The sequence below is a fragment of the Cydia amplana genome, chromosome 11 (genome assembly GCF_948474715.1).
Source record: "Cydia amplana chromosome 11, ilCydAmpl1.1, whole genome shotgun sequence".
Classification (NCBI taxonomy): domain Eukaryota; kingdom Metazoa; phylum Arthropoda; class Insecta; order Lepidoptera; family Tortricidae; genus Cydia; species Cydia amplana.
Window position 1 is genome coordinate 632975 of NC_086079.1, and position 13449 is coordinate 646423.

The 13449-nt window shown below is 37.5% G+C and overlaps 1 protein-coding gene across 1 annotated transcript in view; it reads left to right on the plus strand.

The window, feature by feature from the left end:
- LOC134652291 (uncharacterized) overlaps positions 1-13449 on the plus strand; it is a 306378-nt gene that overhangs the window by 147164 nt on the left and 145765 nt on the right. The window contains exon 3 of the mRNA XM_063507464.1: positions 65-536. Within this exon, the coding sequence (XP_063363534.1) occupies positions 65-536 (472 nt within the window). The remainder of the gene's footprint in view (positions 1-64; positions 537-13449) is intronic.

A 13449-nucleotide genomic window follows, 5' to 3' on the forward strand; every position in this document is an offset into this window, starting at 1 on the left:
TGTTATTTGATTTCAGCCTGTCATATCGTAGTATACAACTACTAATTCTACTTTTTCTTTTCAGTCCACCTCCGTACCGACGCCACTCTCCGCGACTACGCTCTCTACTCCACCGTGGGGCCCTTCGTCCGAGGCAACTTCACCCCCGCCTCCCCCCTCGAACGCTCTTGCCCCGACGACGCCCCCCACTTCGTGCTCAAGCACAAGCACAAACGCCGTTTCAATTCGAAATTCGTACGAGAAACAAGTGACGGCCGATTTGAAACAAGTGACGGTCGATTTGAAACAAGTGACGGCCGATTTGAAACAAGTGACGGTCGATTTGAAACAAGTGACGGCCGATTTGAAACAAGTGAAAGTGATAAGTGGTCTAGTGTGTATTTTAGACCGCGGGTAGAGAAAAGTGTGAGGTATAGGAGGAGGTTTGTGCCGGCTAGGGTAGTGAGTGGGCCGTTGGGGGAGAGGGGGGAGGTGCTGTTGATGTGGAGTGTTAGTGAGGCGGAGAGGTTGGGGGAGGATGCTAGTGTTGTTTTTAGGTAAGTTCATTTTTTGGCAAGAGAAAAGAGATAAGAAGTCGTGACAATTAGTTTGCAATTAAAAAATATATTGAAAATACATGATATATAAATCCGTAAGCTAGTTTTTAATTTCTTTTAGTAATACACTGTATATATCTTGTTTGTAAATAAATGATTATTCCACTCTGAATTAAAATCCGTAATATTGTGATAATTGCAACTTCAACTGAAATATCAATTTCCAGTAATGACATGATTCAATCAGAGTATTGATTAAAAGTAACCTGCATTCATTTTTAATTAGCACAATCGGATAATCAAGTCAAGACTCTAGCATAATTGAACGTTCATGTTACATCTCTTGTTTAGTAGGTTTTTGTATAAAAGTCGAGAGATCTCATGCTACAAGGTACAAAATGAGTCGGAAACTAATTCATTGACTGTGCCTGATTTTTTTAAACTTTTCCAATCATTTGAAATCATTGTGCAAGGTTGCATTGTGGTAGTTCTACCGCATTTATACTATAACACACGAACACTGCTCTTACGTAAAACGTTCAATAAAAATCACAAAAGACAGATCAAATAGGTTCAAATTAATATAAATGAGAACGCATTTCCTACGATCCTACTTAGTGGGAATAAAATTCCATATTTATTCGCACCCTCGAAGGCATAGACCATTTCAAGTGGACTCCGCTTTCTAAAGAATCGTTTTGTGAATCCTTTACTTGAACACTTACCATTACCTTTTTTTTATTTATTTTTTTATTAGGGGGGAAAATACCATTACCTAATTTATTTCTCTCAACTCACTCGCAGTAGTCGCAGTGCATCTCGCTACATCATTGGTGCGAGTGAGATAAGGCAAACCGTACGTGACATAACAAAATCACAGTTGTATGCTTCGTCTAGTAGTTAGCGATACTCAAACTGCGGCCCGGGCTTTTTAGGTGGTCCGCCAGCTGATCCTGGTATCGATACATAACCTTGCCACCCGAATGCCACCTTTAAGCAAATTCATCTTGCGGCTAGGTGGTACAAGGTAAAACTGTCTTTGTGGCCCTCTCAAAAAAGGTTGAGTATGGCTGGTCTAGTAGGTGAGCACGCGGTCGAATGCTGATAGCGAGGCGGGGTCGGCACTCGGTGGTTTTAGACGATAGTCCTTCAGTGGTTAGTCCGTCTTCCCCCTTGGTTCCCCCGCCGAACCAGATGGCATGTGTAAACATATTTATTTCCCCAACGAAAAAAAAATGGTTTAGTAGGTGAAGTGATCTGTGTTCGAAGGTCGTGAAAATGTGACTTTGTGACGACACCCGCATCTTTATCTATACGGTTCGCAATTGTGTAGACCTCATTGTTAGATTTTTATTGTATTTTTGGGCTTTTAGAGGATAAACTGAGGAAAAAAATCGTCAGCCAGTATTTTACCTATTCTATTTTGACACATATGTTTATTTATAGTATTAAGCAGAAAAGTATTTAAACGATACACAACATATAGGCGCATATGTGAAATACGATACACAACATATGGTGTAAATATCCGCTGTCAACGGGTAAGTCTCTATAGCTCAGTTGGTAGAGTGGTGAGCTGGTATTCCGGTGTCGCGAGTTCGAGTCTCACCCGAGACAGTGTATACCAGACTATAAAGCAATGTGTATTACTTTGAAAATTGGTTAGAAACGAAAAAAAACTTTCCTTTAGGTACAGTCAGCAGCAATAGTTGCTTAGCGGGCGAAGTGTTCAAAATTATCTTGATGCGACTTTATTGTTAAGAGAATAAGAGCGTGTCAAGGTAATTTTGAACACCTCGCCCGCTTATAAACTTCCGCTGCTGACTGTACTAACGTGTTTAATTAAACTTTGTGAATTTTCCTTTAAAAATACTGGTCACTTTTTAAAAATCAGAACACGGGCCGTTCGGCGTTCATTTTATTGGAATTCGAAATTTAAAACTTAAAAATTAATATCAAAGACAAAGCTAGCCTTCTTCCGTTGGAAAAAGGATTTTATTGCAATAACCTAAAGTTCATATTGCCGTGTTTCATTAAAGTTATCGAAGAATTTTACGGAAATTGCAAGTCGCGGTTTGGGTCCGCCGTGTTGGTACTGCCACAGGTAACAAAAATGACAGAGGCACAGCTGTTTAATATTAATAACGCCTTATGTCTAATATCAAAAACGTACACTTTACGGTAAACAATGAACAGTTCCATGTTACAATTATTTGGTAGAAGTCGCCTCTTCTACATCTGTGTTCTGGCAGGAATCGCGATCTAATTAATAACAACGGTGTAATTACGGAGTAAATAAAATAAAAGTAAAGATCATAAAAAACCATACACCTTTTAGAAACTATTCACGGTATAGGTAATATCGAAATTTTCTATAAAAGGTATCATTTAAAATACTTATGTAATACTTGTGTATTAACAAAAATAAAATAGGCCGGTTAGTTTTATGACAATTAATAAAATTATGCAGGGTCATTTTTGGACCGTTACGTTAGCCATATTGTGCGAGGTGATTAGGTAGGCTATACTGAATAACTTTTTCTATGGGACCAACTCCGAAATCACAAAAATATGGCTAACGGTCCAAAAATGACCCTGTATTTCAATTTTCCTCACCTTCACCCGCCAACTTTGACATCCGATAACATAAAAACTAGAAAGTATGTATTGGCAAGCCGGAGTTCTTGTGAGCAACTTAAAACGATTAGAACTATGCATTTTTCAAATAAAAACGGAAGGAGATAAAATGAGGGGTTTTAACACACTGTGGAGCAACGAAATAACGGAAGCGAAAGAGGTATGTCAGGATCGTAGCAAATGACAATCCGTGGTCTCTGCCTACCCCTCCGGGAAATAGGCGTGATTATATGTATGTATTGTATGTATGTATGTGGAGCAAGGGGAGTACTCTGTAATTTCCCTACTCTGTGGCCCAGCTCACGTGGGTATGGCACATGAAACAAAAGCACAATAAAAACAATTTTTGTATCGCTTCGCTTTTGTAGCGGATGGCGGTTTGTTGAAATAACGGATGTCGGTGAGCCGTTGGTATTTGTTTTTGTAAACCGTGTCTAATCTATGTGTTTCTTTATCATATTATTACGAAGCCCCGTTTTACCGTTTATTGACAATGGGGTTTTGTAATAGATGCAATCCATTTTCCCTAACTTCACTATTGGTGCCCATATTGGCCAAAGTAAAATATTGAAGTAACAATTTTACCAAGAAACAGGTATCAAATGAAGGGTACACGGAAAGAACATGTCTGGTCACTTTAGTAACATTTTGAGTAATTGCGGTTTTAAAATTTGGAACAATGTCAAAACGTATGGTAATTCCGTGACCAGGTATTATTTAATTAAAAATAAAGTTGTGTTACATTTATTATACAGTGGTAGCAAAAGATATAACTCATTAAGAGCTTTTCATTTTGAGATAAAAATCTCATTTTCCGAAAAAAGTGACTAGACATGTTCTTTCCGTGTACCCTTCAAATGTATAAGTATGTTGTATGTGTGTGTATGTGTGTGCGTCGTATGAGGAAATTAAAAGACTGGCACAAGAAAGAAATGATTGGCGATTACTACACCGACAAGAGCAAAGCTCTTAAGTTATGATGATGATGATGATGATGATGATGATGATGATCAAATGTATGTACCTGCGCATATTCACTTTAATAAGGGCAGTCTACAGACACTCAATGCGATGGGGGCGATTTGAACGTTGGAGGGCGCTCGAGCACGAGCGTCGTTGTCGCGACACATCTCGCAAAAGGTTCACGATGTCTGATCTCACATTTAAAAGGTTCACGACGACTGATTTTAAAAAAAAGTTGATGATAAAAGGTTGGCGGTCACTGATCTCAAATAAAAATGTTAGTGACGACTGATATAAAGTTAATCAAACGTTTTATTTGAAATCAGTCATTCATTACCTATGCACATGTACCTGCGCACATCCACTTAAAATGAACCACGAAAACACGCAGACACTCAATGTGATGGCTTTTGAACGTTGGAGGGCGCTCGAGCACGAGCGTCGTAATCGCGACTCGCGACACGGACACATCCCGCAAAAGGTTGACGACGCCTGACCTTTGTAGTTGATTTCTAGCAACAGTCAACGTATTTAATATTTATTAAATACGGGTTACTTATTTCAATGGATTACAATAAAGGTTTATACACAAATGCAAGTTGAAGTATTCTTTGGTCAATTTAATTTATAGTGGGAAAGGTGGAAGATACGTAGGTACCTACCTAAATAATTATTTATACATTATGATGATATGAGCCAAGAGCAAAGGTGATTACTCACAGCAATCGCAAACTTTTTTGACCAGGGGCCCAATTCTGATATAAAAAATAACCTTATTTTGACACGACCTTGAAGATCACTCACGCTGATTGGTGCATGCGAAATGAAGTCGTGCGTGAAGTGCACGCCAATCACCAAGACGATGATCAAGGTCGTATCAAAACCATAACAATTTTTTAAATTAGAATCGACCTCCAAATAGCTACTTTGAATAGTAAGTTTTATTACTTCTGGAGTCTACTGTGGTCTGCAATCTGCATACTAGTTGAGACCTAATGCTGCTAATTATACCAAAGATTTTATAATATTTGACTTTCTAAATTAACATTAACGGCCCGATTCGAACTTTAATGATAATGATACGGGTCAAATATTACGTCTAGAGTACGATATCTAATATATCTATATATGGATTACATATGTCAGTATCAAAAGTGACATTTCTTCAAACAAAAACATATTTTTAGACACCGACATATCTAATCCATATCGTATAGATCTAGACGTAAAATTTGATGTATCTTAAAGTTCGAATCGGGCCTTTTAGAACTCCTTAGCAAGCAACAATTATTTCCATTCATACCTTGACTTAACCGGCTTAACAAAATGTTAATATTTATCAAGAAGATAATTAAACCCGTGAAAAACAAACAATCCCTAACGAAGATATCTGGTGAAATATTGCTGGCCCGTTATTTGTGGGGAGTTTTCGTAATCTATCCGCCGGGAAACCTTTAATTAATCACTAGAGGGAAAAGTACGATATTCTATTACTATCCTTAGTTGATTCTAGTAGTCGATACAAGCACAGAGCTAGTAAGGTCAATGTGGCTAATTCCGTCATAGGGACTATTACGTCTACTAACGTTTTTCTCGAACAACGAACCAAATTGATAATTTCATCGACAAAGCAGCGATTGCTTTTAGTTTCAGTAATCAAAAGCAGATGTGTTATTTCCTACGATTGAAAATTTAAGAAATATACGCTTGTGGACGGAATAGTCCCTATGTCGGAATTTAGCCACATTGACCTTTATTGCAGAATTAAAGAGGTGTAAAGTAAAAAAAGTCGTGCCAAGTTTAAGTGCCAAACTAGATGGCGTTGTAAAGCGCGTATAAGCACAAGGCCTTACGACATTAAGTCTGCGCCGTCATTACCCCTTCCAGTGTGAACACAGCCTTACTTCCTTAAGGCTCCTCGCCTGACGGAGACAAATTGCTGGCGCGTCTGTTGCACACGATCGTAGTGGATAGATAGCATTTCAAAATATAGTTGGTCAAACCAATTTGTCAGTCAATAAGAACCAGGAAAACTATACTCATCCTTTTCTTTTGGGTGCTAGTACTAGTGCAAGACAAAGATAGTATGATTTTCTCTATGTTTGAAATGAGACAATCCTTTGACAAACTATAGTTATTTTTTATATCATCTTCTCTCAGCCATATTCGAACTTTAAGATACGTCAAATATTAGATATAGAAACGATATGGATCGGATAAGTATGTCAGTGTCAAACAAGTGTCAAAAGTGACGTTTTTGTTTATTTGGTTAGTTCATTCTCGTCGGATTCTCATAATATTTAATACTCGGATTGTGACGTCCTAAAGTAAATCCGACGAAACAAGAATCCGGCGAATCTATAACCAACCGCTGATTTGTTTTTATTTCAATTTAAAAATATCGTTAATTATTTGGGATATCATCGCAAACAACTTCGTTTCGTTCAGTCGCTCTTCTGTCTGTCTGTCTCTTTATCGTTCGAATGAGCAAAAGAGATAGAGGGGCAGATACCTAAACTTCGTTTCTTGACGTTCTCGGTAGGCTACTGAGCCGTGTGTCCCAGAATCAGAACATTACTTACGCACAATTTACGTTAAACAATATAATAATAACCGCGCCGACTCATGGTCGCTTCTAATTTCTATATTTAGCGGATGGATCGTGAAATTATACAGTAATCAAGAGCAAATTATTAATATTTACTTGAATTGAAAACTATAAAACAAAGTCGCTTCCCGCTGTCTTTCTGTCCCTATATATGCTTAGATCTTTAAAACTACTCAACGGATGTTGATGCGGTTTTTTTAATAGTTAGAGTGATTCAAGAGGAAGGTTTTATGTACAATTTAACCCGTGCGAATATAATAATATATTAATAGCGTTAGTGTTATAGCCGGCCGCGTATTCCTATCCATCTATATCTACTTGGCCTGCAACCCTTCGTTTCCCGGCCTCTATAGTAATGTACAGTCGCCATCAGATATATCGGAGCGGCTAAGGCGCTCACAAATATCTGAACACGCCTCTATTGGCAGGGCGTTAGAGTGCGTGTTCAGATATTGTGAACACCTTGGCCGCTCCGATATATCTGATGGCGACTGTACTATAACATTCTTTCCTACGTTTGCGTCAATGTCTAAACTCTAAACTATATATTATACAGAACCGGCAGTAACATTACCTATACAGAGGAACTCAACCCTCGTCAACCTTTTTACAACCCATAACAAGTTGAACACAAAAATAATCTCACTATTTGAGGTACAAGCGCGACCTAGTTTCAACAAGGGGCGCCTTTAATATAATGCAGAAATCGGCAACCTGCGTGCGGTTTATTCCGTAAATTCAATGTATTAGTATTTAAAGAGTCATTCTATGGAACTTGCTAACTATGTAAACAAACCGCCATATTGAAATTGTCTCTGAATGTTGAATTTACTAGTGACTTTTGTTTATATAGTTAGCAAGTTCCAAAAAATGACAGTTTAAACTGTTCTCTGTGCCAGAGGTCGTCAACTTTTGGAATATTCTCATCTCACAGAAACAAATAGTTGTCTTAATCAGGGGTCGTCGAATTATGAATCCTATCAACTCTAATTTAGTTAACTGTAGACAAAGGAAAGGTGAGCTTTAAATTGAATTGTAAATACGTGGTTTAACATTTATGTTGAAATTCCGAGCAAACGTACGTATTAAGAAACTCGACTTATATTAACTTAAGAGGATTAAAGAGACCTTTTTAAGAGAATTTAACAAAAACGAAACATATTACGAGTCAGGTAAAAATAAATTGGATAATCTACAATAAAGAAAACGTTTATAATGATATTGGTACATCATTATAATGTTTTTGATATCGTAAGGTAATCTATTTTTTTGCGCAACAAGAAATACTTTAATATTTTCATTTAGGTACTCATGCTGTATAAGTCTACAAGATCGACTTTATCTTTATTTGCCGCTCGGAAAACCTTTTCTTATCTTAACGGCCTATAAATAAGGCTTATTTTATAAACGTATATCATTTTATTAACCGCAGAGATAACTTTGCAGACGGTTGTTACTCTACAAATGAGATTTATCCTTAATGCGATGTATGTAAGGTTCAATTTTGAATGTGGATAAGATTAATAAAAAGCGTTCATTTACGACTATGTTTGTGGAAGCATATTCGCTGGTTCATTCCCAATACAGCATAGCTCAAGGGTACCCGAGGCCCTATCGTGATAAACGAAAATCGAATCTATCTGCATCTCAGTCGCTCGGATATGCAAAAGCGATAGAGAGGCATAAAGAAAATAAACAATAGTACCTATATCTCCTTCTCCCTCCTTGTCACCTCTATAGTAATGTTCCCCTGAGCAATAATATGAGATTTTTACTTATATACAAGCAATTAAACTTGCCGTACCTACTAGTATATCAGTTAGTAAGTGTGGGTCAAATCTTGGACAGGGGCTAAGTACGTATTAGGTACTTGTGCCTATGATGGGCATTCGTTTTTATTTTCATATTAATTTGCAATTTTGTTTTTGGTTTGGTAGCAACATGGTCGCAAAATATGAACCCACACTTATAAAACCATGAATTATTGAAAGTATAACTTACTTGGCTGGCGCGATGACCCAAAATGAGTTTTTTTTTAGGCGCAAGTATTAACTATAATCAATCAAAAGCTAACGCCATCAAAACGCATAGATGATGAAAAAACAAAAAAAAATGATTAGATAAAGATAAAAAAAGATAAAAGATTTTTATTCGTGACGATCACAAAACATGTACGGACATGTACAGACAACAACAGTACCACACATTGTGTGGTAAGCGTTAGGAATAGCACAGGTTTTATGAGAAGATACGAAATGAGAAAGCGTCTGTTCAGTAAGACATTGCTCTGATTTTTAGTCTTATACGGAAACGGAAAGAAATTTGGGCTTTTTTCAGAAAAGCATGTAAAATTTACCCACGACTAACTTTAATTTAACGGACGTTTCTGCGCTCTCAGGGCCAATATCACGTGCGTTTCAACGATTATTAAAATTTGATGTTTTGATGACTGGTCTGGCCTTGGTTTGGTCTGGGTTTGGTACCTGCCTGTGATGCTGATGGTCCTGCGTTCGAACCCAGGTAAGGGCATTTATTTGTGTGATTAGCACAGATATTTGTTCCTGAGTGGGTGTTTACTATGTATTTGTAGATATATTATATAATATATTGTTGTCTGAGTTCCCACAACACAAGGCTTTTTGAGCTTACTGTGGGACTTAGTCAATCTGTGTAAGAATGTCCTATAATATTTATTTATTTATTTTATTTATTGTTGAAGTGTATTTGCATTGCAATTAGGGTTTCTGGTCGAGATTTCTCGTATTCGAGACAACTCGAGAATTTTGGCTTTGTTCGAGACGAGAAATAAATGAGTGGAACCCGAGAATTCTCGATTGGGATTGCGCAAACTCGGATTACACGCATTTAGAACCAAATAAAGGTAATAAAACGATTTCCAGTTTGTTGGGAAACTTAGGAATTATTCGAAAAAAAATATTATTGGAATACGTCAAAAGTCGACACCATACAATGGGACGGTGTGTGTACATTTATTGACTTTATTTTGTTTGTGTTAAGGTATATAATCGGATGGATTAAAATCATCTTTCAATAACAAATACTTTGAAACACGTGTAAAATGTAGGTATTTATTACATTTGACGTTCATTCGGTTCGGCTAAATACATCAAAACCTAAATCCCCCATCTGTCCAGAGGAAAATCGTCATGATCCATATCTCCAGTGATGGGATTAACTCTAATCTTTTGTACGCCATTTATAAAATAAAGCCTCGTGTAACGGTTTGCTATAAAACCTCGTTTGCACTCGGCGCTTTGTGCTGGCCGGTTGCAAAAAAAACTTTACATTTTAAAATTTCCTTCAGGAATCTTGTGAATCTGTCACATGAAAAATATGGTGTAGATTCATTGATTGCTCACATATTTTCGCTAATAATCTTCGATATTTAATACAAAATAATACTAACCTTGATTTAATATAGATCGCAAACTGCCGTTAGTTTTTATTATGCTGTGTACATTTCCCCGGATCGGGTAAGTGTTGTGAATCTTTAATCTAAGTTTCTTATGGGAATAATTTTACGTTGTATTCTTTTATGCTGTTACTAATCTGTTCTTTTCTGACTGCTTCATCCGTGAACACTAAAGAAATGCTAAAAGGTTAACTTTCCTGATATTTCTTTCCTTGCGGGCCGGATGACGCAGTCACCGTTGTGTGCATATTCTAATAAGACCAATATTGCTAGGGATCAAGTCTGGGGTTCACTCTGAAAACCCACTAGCCTGCACTACCCCGGGTTGCGCTATGCGCATGCTCCACAATCTGGATGGTTTCCATTCCGAGCTGAGGATCCTGGACCACAGTGCGGAGCCTTCTTAGAAAACTCTGGACCTGCGACTGCGATGCCTGCTTTGTTCAGCGGAGCCATCTACAACTGCCCGCCTGCGAAGTAGAGTCCCAGGAAAGTGCCTCCTATTAAAGACTTGTTTCATTATTTTATTCTTGCCGGCTCAGTTATAAGGACTCACGGCCCTAGCTAACTTATTGTAATTCTAAATACCTAATATTAATTAACTTTTCTAAATTAAACTTTCATTTCCTTCCTACCTCTTTCCAATTTTCATTTCCTTCCTACCTATTTCCAACTTTCATTTCCTTCCTACCTCTTTCCAACCCTAACTGCGACGCTAAGCGTCACATTGGCGCCCATACTAGGTTTAACTGAGCTGAGCACTACCGAAACAGGTCTTTAGCATTTTTTTTGGTTTTCACTGATGTAGGTAGCTTCATTTGTCATTCTAGTTTTTAAGTCATATTTGTACTGTCATACTTAGTTTAAGTTTGATTAGAGCAGTTCCTTGGTACGTGGTTCTCTATTTTTGTTAATTATTGTCAAGGTTACCACTTCTATAGCCTTTATCTTTCTACTGTAGCTTCTACTATTCTAATAAGTTTTAAAACCACATACTAAGAAACTAAAACTGTTTTTCAACCTACTGTGTAATCACAACACCTACCCTATTCGTGTGACTTAATCATGGCTCACCCTATTAAATTTTTGTCTCTGCAAAAAGCTGAACTTGAATACGAGGTCGTTCTCAGAGGTGGATCAGCTGGCTTAGTACAAGATCTTCGAAGCCAGATTGTAAAATTAAACATACCACCTGAGGATATTTTAGAATCTCACTTAGAGCCTGCGATTGATCTAGATGGTGTCAAGGATAGTCTTGCTAAGTCTCAGACTATGCTGTCATCCTTAAAAACTAAATTCGACAAAACCGTATTCTTGCGGACAGAAAATCTACTACATCATATTTACCACAGATTAAGACGCATCTCTAATGTTGGCTCTGCGTTGGTTGACCAGCACAAAGCGCTATGCGCTTTATTTAACAACCAATCTCAAGAAATGTTAAGTCTGAAGCCTGCTTCTACTTCGGTTTCAAACATTAATACAGGGCCTACCTCTGAACCTGAGACCAAATTGGTTCATTGCGATCGTAATCTGACTTCTGACTTAGCAAAGCTAAAGTACTCTGGAAAAGCCTGTGTTTTTTCTTTCATTCAAAGAGTTGAGGAATTCGTAGAAGTTAGGAATATATCAAAAGATCGTATATTGAAGTTTGCATACGAGATTTTCTCTGACGACGCATTACATTGGTTCCGTTGCAATAAAGAAAGTTTCCAAAGTTGGGAAGATGTCGTTGTCTTGTTAAAAAAAGACTTCAGCCCTAAGAATTATGACTATCGCCTAATTAGTGAAATTAAATCTCGTACGCAAGGGGAACAAGAGAACATCTCTATATACTTGTCTATTATGCATGGCATGTTCGCGCGACTGGCTAAACCGTTGTGTGAGGATGAAAAGCTCGAAATTATTTTACATAACATCCGTCCATGTTATGCAAGCACTCTAGCGGCTTCTTCAGTTATCAAGGACCTGAAATCTCTTAAAGAACTCTGCTCAAACTATGAGGACATTCAGTCACGCATGTCCTTATTTCATGAACCGCCTAGGGTGACTGCTGAAACTTTAGCCCCTGATTTTGCCTACAATAAACATAAAAATAATAACAACTATACAAATAAAAACTACCAAAACAATAATTCCAATGATAGACAGAGGAATTATTATAACCAAAACAAATACGCTAACTACTCCGGCTCTAGTAACTACAACAAATCTAAACCTACAGAAGGAAAACCTAGTACTACTAATGCTGTACAAGCGAATTCATCTAACAATCCTAACGCTACTCAAAAGTACTGCCCGAGGTGTCGCTCTATTACACATTCTCTAAAAGAATGCAAGCAACCACATTTCCCTATATGTTTTAAGTGTGGAAAAAAAGATACTCGCTACCCAGATTGTACAACTTGTAATCCTAAAGATTCAAAAAACTAAATTTGGTGGATTGCAGTGCACATGAAGTCGACAGTAAATCTGGAAGAAATTTTAATGATGCAGATTGGAAATCTTGGCTTAATTTTATATCGAAATTTTTTTCTTGCTATTCTGTCACTCCAATCCACGCTTTACAAACTAAATCTGAAAATATTCATAGCAGACCTTATGTCTCTGTCCAAATCAACGGTAAGTTGATTAACGCTTTGTTAGATACTGGCAGCGGCTATTCAATTATAGGTAAAAACTTTCATAAAGTTTTATTGGATGCTGGTTTTGTGCTAGATAGTTCTGAAACTCTGGATTTATTTGGTGCTGGTAGGCATGCGCTAAATAATATAGGTATGATGAATTTACTTGTGACGTTCTTAGGTCAATCTCACGTCTTAAAGTTGTACGTTGTTCCTGAAATTCAAAATTGTTTGATACTAGGCATGGATTTTTGGAGAATTTTTAACTTGTTTCCTAAAAATCTGGACTCTGTAATTTTGTCTGATGATGTTGACTCATTAGAAACACTATCTATTGATCAACCTACGCACTTACGTGATTATGTTCATCTCTCTAATGAACAAAAAGTTACGGCTGATCATATGACTACACAGTTCCGAGAGATTTCTTACGAGGAACGTGGCTTAGGTCGGACTTCTCTAATTACACATTGTATAGACACTGGCGACGCTGCTCCCATTCGTCAGCGATACTATAGAATGTCCCCCGAAAAACAGAGTATACTTGTTACTCAACTTGACGAAATGCTAAAGGAAAACGTGGTAGAACCTTGTGAAAGTCCTTGGTCGTCTCCTGTTTTGCTGACGCCTAAAAAGAACGGCGAACTG